Raw genomic sequence first — 6,810 nt, forward strand, 5'->3', positions numbered from 1 at the left:
AAATTAAGAATTAAGTGTTAAATTCTATATTGATTTTCTAAAATGGACAAGTAAATATGAACACGTATCTTTAGTGAAAAAACAGGCAGCTCGGTGCACTAAACTCCCGCTATGTGCGGGGAAGGATTTGACCACAAAGGTCTATTGTACGCAGTTGTACTCGCATTTCTGCAAAAGACTGTTTCCACCGCTTGAACCCATGACTTTACGGTCACATGACATCAACTTTACCGACTACTCCGAATCTTATTTTTAGTATGATGGACTCATAAAAATGGACAAAGAGAATGATTTGTAAACAACTATTAGCGATGGAGTAAGAATTAAACGTAAAATAAATGAAAATGAAGGAGGTTAGATTGTTAAAAAGGGAAGGAATAAATAATAAATAAATAAAGAGAATAGATTAGAAAGGGGGACAAGTTGCGTACACGGTCAATACTACTCATGAAACAAAGGGACCCTAGCTGATGTGTAAATATAAAGAAGAAATGTGTAATAACAATAAGTATCACACGAACAAACGACACCACCAAACAACCAAAAACAAGAAAAAAAGGGTTTTTTTTTCCAAGATGGATAGATACAACGTATAGATAGATACACAAACAAGAAGGCAAGAAAGAATAAAGGGGGTTGTGGGGTGGGGGTGAGACCCTGAAGGGCATGGAAGTATTGGCCATGCTTAGGCAACTCATTGGACAAGTTAAACAACTATTAGAACTCAACACTTCTTCTTCTTCAACTAATAATAATATCTCTTTTCATCTTCAAACACCATCACTTTTACACCTACCAAGGTTTGATTTTTATCTTTCTTTTCTTGATTACCAACATGGATTTTGTCCTGATTTTCTGTTTTTGTGTGTATTTTGGTCGATCTGTGTGATTAATATGGAATTCCCACTTTGTGAAATGTTCTTATTCTTCACTTTCTTTGAGCTTTTTGGTGTAAAGGTTTTAACTTTATGTATCTTCTTCTATTTTTGCTTTGTGGGTGTGTTGCATTCTCTTTGTTGATCAAATTTGGGGGGGTTTGGGAAATTGTATTGTTTTCATTTTTTTACTCTTTATAACTGTCAAATTTGTAAACTTTAGGTTAAGTCTTGCATTTCTTTAGTCAATATAAATAAAAATGTTTCTTGTTATTGTAAAAAAAAAAATGTTTCTTGTTGTTTGAATTTCAAGGGCTAATATACTCTGATCGCTAGCAACCATGATAAACTCATAATCCTATATTTATTATTTCTAGTCATGTCTTTATGAACTATTGGTGCTGTGTATGTGTTTTCATAATCGGGATGATTTTTGTTGTGGGTTTCTATTCTAGGATCAGTGCAAATGCTAGAGCTTTAACTCAATATCATATTTTCTTGATTGTAGAATGATCATGTCAAAAGTTGTTGTTCACAATCCACAATGGCATAGTAGTTGATCTAATTGTTTACTGATTCATGTGTTGCTTCATTTGTAATGTTGTGCACTGTAAGGTATCGGATAAATACTCAATAACATTGTTCCAGAATGGATGTCTGAATTTTCAAGAAGGATTCAAAGAAATCAAGCTATTCTGTGGGTGTGTTCGGTATGAAAGAAAATGTTTTCTAGGAAAATAAGTGGGTTTCTTACTTATGTTCTTGTTTTCGGTATGTTAGCAAAAAAAATTATCCTAAAAGAATTTGTATATAATCTAGAAAATACTATGGGGAGGTGGGGGTGGGTCGTGGGTGGTGCAGGTTGGGGGGGTGGGCTGGGGTGAGTTCGATGGTGGGGAGGAGACAGTCAATGTGGAATGCCACTTGTGGGACAGTCAATGTGGAATGCCACATGTGGGACTTGTTTTCCCAACTTCCATTAGGGAAGTCATTTTCCTCATTTTTAAGGAACTTATTTTCATAAAGAAAATGTTTTCCGAAAATTTTGACCAACCGAACATGAGAAAATTGGAAAACATTTTTGCTGAACACACCTTGTATCTCAAATGCAAACAGTTGGAAAGAATATAGATTAGCCTAGGAACTTGGTTCAAGTGTCTGTTAGGGATTGTTTTGCTATTCCCCACCAGAGAAAGAACATTTATATTGTTTAGTAGTGTTTTTGAACTGCGAAAATCCCATGCTCTTTGTTTTGCAACATGGAAAGTTTGAGAACTCCTTTTCAGAGTTTTAAAATATCTTGCTAAGAAAGAGTCTTGCAATTTAGCCAACAAAATTGGTCTATTGTTGTAGAGTATGTCATTTGGAGAACAAAATAAATTTTAAACCTTCTAGGACTGCTAATATCGGAACGAGATACTGGTTTCTCTGCCAGGATTGTGTGCTGTTTTCAATATTATGACAGCTAAAACCTCTTTGGTTGTCTAAATTTCCTTTCATTTGTGGAACACTACATGGATCTATTTGTTTTCTTTTTGTTTTTAAAATGATGTAACGTGTCTGAGATTTCCGGTTTACCTGCTGACCAATAACTCAAACAAAAGTACCCTGATGTATTGGAATGATCAAAAGATGCGTTTAACAGCTTCTTTTCCCTCCATTTTGAAGTCCGTTACGGTTCTATCATTTGAGCTTGTTGCATTCTCATTGCAAAGTACAGTCTTATGGGAATACATGCAAGTCAAAACTTTCTTCTTCTTCATTTTCTTCCTTTTCTTAAACATACGCACATGGAGTCCAAAGTTCTACTTAATACAGTGGTGAGGATTAGTAGAATTGAAGTTGAAAACTCATTTTCAATTGAAAATAGAATCTTTTAAAAGAAAATCTAGCCTCTTTAAATTATTGGAGCTTATATCTAGCTGATACTTGTCATGTTAGTTGGAGATGGCTGCTTGCTTGTGTCTCGTCAACACTATAATTAAGATTTCTAGCATCTGTATCTCTTTTTATTTTTATTTTACATCGGAGACAGTTCGAGTGCACCTCAGCTATTCCAGCAATATAATTCATTGTGATAAATGAAGTGGATCTATTTAGTTTTATCTTGTGTTTCCAATTAATTAGAAAATGTGGATGTATTTTTTTAGATTTCTTCCTTCAACGGTTTTTGGTTGTCTTGTCTAATCTCTTTATGTTCCCTCGTTTAGTTGACAAGTTGACATGAATAGTTAAAGGGAACTATCCAAATCCATGTCTTATTATTTTCAATAATCCATACTTGTAGCAATGAAATACTATATATTCCTCGTCCAAGTGATAAATGATTGATTACAAATATCTAGGATATGTTTTTCTTTTCCCATCAGGTACCTCCCACAAGTACTGGTAACTCTTCCTACCAAGGCTTAGGCAGATGGGAAGAATCAACTAGTGTTTTTGTCTCTACTAGCATTTAAACCCTGGTCTCTCATGGTTTTCACACACACCCTTGGGTGCAGGTTTCTAGCTAGGGCTGGCAAAATGTTAAAAAAATAATAACCATCCAAGCCGACCCATCAAATATGGGTTGGATAACGACCATTTAAAAATGGATTAAATATGTATATTATCCACTAAAAATGGATATCTAGATCAATACCCATTTGTCTGCGTGTTATTTTTCATGAGTTCTTGCTTTCTAGGAGTATAAGGTTATTTTGGCTTTTAGCTTGTGTTCTCACCTAGCTGTTCCTGGAACCATGGATAATATGGATCCATATTATCCGTTGGTTAATCCATACTTTATCCGTGTTATATATTGGCGGGTCGGATATTTTATCTGCTGGTTTGCCACTCCTATTTCTAGTATCTTTGTGACAGAATTTTCTGCATTTGAACACTTCTTCTCCTTTAAGTAAACATCGACTGGTGTTTTCTAGAATAACCAGGTGTTTTCTAGAATAACCGGATGTTTTTGAAGGTCACATAGTGTTTGCATATACATCTCCATTAGCTACTTTGTGCTTTGGTTAGTGAATTAGGTAGAATAATCACATGTTAAGACTAATTTCTTACTTTATCAAAAAATCACATGTTAAGACTAGCAGTTATGTTCCAGATATACGTACACCAATAATTAGGGAAGTACTGCTTTTAGGTAGTAGGTTTATTTCTGGATATTTCCAAGTTACTAGGTCTGCTAACGCTTACTCTCAGAGTAAAAGCTTTTTTGGCGCATTCCTTTCTGGAACCACTAAAGTTGAGGATATTGGTTACACGGGTCTAGTTAAAATGGAGACTATGCATTAATTTTGCGCATCAGTGAAACTGACCATAAAAGTGAAACATGTGAAAAACAGATTTTTTCTTTTTTTTTTTTGGAAAAGTCTGGAACATGAGGAAGTTCTCCACGTTCAATGTTTTTCTTAGGCTTGATGATTATCTTATAAGTTAAATAAGCTTGTAAAAATGAACTTAATAAGTTGAGCAAGTTTGGAAGTTAGAACTTTCTCGCTAGCTTTACAAAGGCTGATTTAGGCGCAGGACCTATATTTACCTAATCTGGAATCTTCTCTATTACCTGAGCATTTTAGATAGAGCTGATGCAGTGTCACAACACCTGTCACGGGGTCATTTTGCGGAGTTCCTTTGAGATGGTTCCCTGGAGCTTCCATACTTTATTTGTTCACTTGTATCAGTTTGGGTATGGTCTGTTCACCAGGAGGATCGCCCACCCATTTGAGAGTTCTTTTCTAATATACTTCATGAATAAATAATAAAACTAGTAATTAGATTCATGGTTATCCCCAATTTTTAAATTACCTTTAGGGGTAGTTTGGTAAGAAGTATTAAAGAAATAATACTGGCATTAACTTTGGTATTATTTAATCCCTTGTTTGGTAGTGTTTTCAACCTATGTATAACTAATACAGGTGTTACTTATACACTCTATTCAGTACTATTCTTATACATAGTAAACCATGGCATTTACAATACCAGTACTATTCCTACTCTAATACACCCTTTTAAAGAAACAAAATACTATTTAAAAATTCTGAATACATGCTATTTAAAAAAATTCTGAATACATGCTATTTAATACAACAAACCAAAAAGTCGATAAAAAATAATGCCGGCATAACTACATCCAACATTGCTAGTACACCCTACTCAGTACTATGCTTATCCACCCCACCAAACGACCCCTTAAGGGTTAATTTGCAGGGATGCTCAGTCTTTTTTCAGTTTCTCATAAAGATATTGATTTCATTGATTCACTGCATGCATAATGCAATTTTTGAAACTTTTTACCTTGGCAGAAAATATGTAAATGAACCAGTTTTGCTTATGTGCAGATGTTATTTTCTGAATCTTGGCGACAATCCTGCTGAAGACAGTTGCTACAATATCATCATGACTGCTGGCAAATCTGAAAATCTCAAGATGTTGGAACCTGGAAAGCCTCCACCAAAAAAGAAAGCCCGGAAGGAGAGGAATCGGGGGAAAGTAACTGGAACTTCATGCTCCATCGAGAATTTGGATGAACAAATTTGGAAAGAATTTCCTGAAGACCTATTTGAAGCTGTTGTTGCGAGACTACCAATTGCCACTTTTTTCCAGTTCAGATTAGTTTGCCGCAAATGGAACTCAATGCTGACGTCCCAAAGTTTTTCCGAACAGTGCTCCCAAGTTCCTCAACCACAACCATGGTTCTACACCATTACTCATGAAAATGTGAATACTGGAGCCATGTATGACCCGACATTGAAGAAATGGCATCATCCTACTATACCTGCTTTGCCAACCAAGTTAATCGTCTTGCCAGTTGCTTCTGCGGGAGGTCTTGTTTGTTTCCTTGATATCGGACATAGAAGCTTCTACGTATGCAACCCTCTGACTAGGTCCTTCAAAGAGTTACCAGCCAGATCTGTTAAGGTCTGGTCCCGTGTGGCAGTAGGTATGACATCAGCCGCCGGGGGCTACAATATCCTTTGGGTTGGTTGTGATGGTGAGTTTGAAGTTTATGACTCCAGGAATAACTCTTGGGCTCGTCCAGGAACCATTTCCTCGAATATTAAGCTCCCACTGGCACTCAACTTCAAGTCGCAGACGGTCTCGGTCGGTAATAAACTTTACTTCATGCGCTCGGACCCTGATGGAATCGTGTCTTATGACATGATTACTGGGGTTTGGAAACAGTTCATTATCCCTGCCCCCTTACATCTGAGTGATCATACACTAGCAGAATGTGGGGGCCGCATAATGCTTGTGGGTCTTCTGACAAAGAATGCAGCCACTTGCGTGTGCATATGGGAGCTACAAAAGATGACTCTTTTGTGGAAGGAGGTTGACAGAATGCCAAACATATGGTGCTTGGAGTTTTATGGAAAGCACGTTCGAATGACTTGCTTGGGTAACAAAGGTTTGCTCATGCTATCACTAAGATCAAGACAAATGAACCGGCTAGTTACGTATGATTTCTCAACAAGAGAATGGATGAGGGTCCCTGGTTGCGTGTTGCCACGCGGGAGAAAGAGGCAATGGATCGCATGTGGGACCGCTTTTCATCCCTGTCTGACAGCTGTGGCTTGACTCGGGTTGCCCAGGGCTATATATATATTTTATCATATGTTACTAGTTTTTTTCTAATCATAATCTGTATTCCAGTCTTTTGTGCTGATATAGAAGAAAAGGATCTGTGAATTTATTACCACTTCCTCTCTTGTTTAAACATCTACTAGTTTTTAAGCCTTTTGATTCCAGAGGACGAATCTACAATGCTCTACCTACTGTAACATTAAGGGAGCCTTAAACATTTCTGCTATGGAGCATGTGTATTATGTATCGGATAATTTGCTTCTGCCTTTCTTTTGATAACTCTTTCTGGATCCTGCATTTTACATATTGGAAATTTCGGATAGTATAGTGTTTTACCCTGATGTGAGTGATTTTA

General features: G+C 36.6%; 1 protein-coding gene across 1 annotated transcript; it reads left to right on the forward strand.

Annotated features, from left to right (window-relative positions):
- Nucleotides 1-507: 507 nt before the first annotated feature.
- On the forward strand, nucleotides 508-6,810 carry LOC132641289 (F-box only protein 6). The gene is made up of 2 exons (XM_060358215.1): nucleotides 508-800; nucleotides 5,213-6,810. Exons 1-2 carry the CDS (start codon nucleotides 667-669, stop codon nucleotides 6,447-6,449), a joined length of 1,371 nt encoding a protein of 456 aa, XP_060214198.1. The 5' UTR covers nucleotides 508-666; the 3' UTR covers nucleotides 6,450-6,810.

Source organism: Lycium barbarum, chromosome 5 (assembly GCF_019175385.1).
Source record: "Lycium barbarum isolate Lr01 chromosome 5, ASM1917538v2, whole genome shotgun sequence".
NCBI lineage: Eukaryota > Viridiplantae > Streptophyta > Magnoliopsida > Solanales > Solanaceae > Lycium > Lycium barbarum.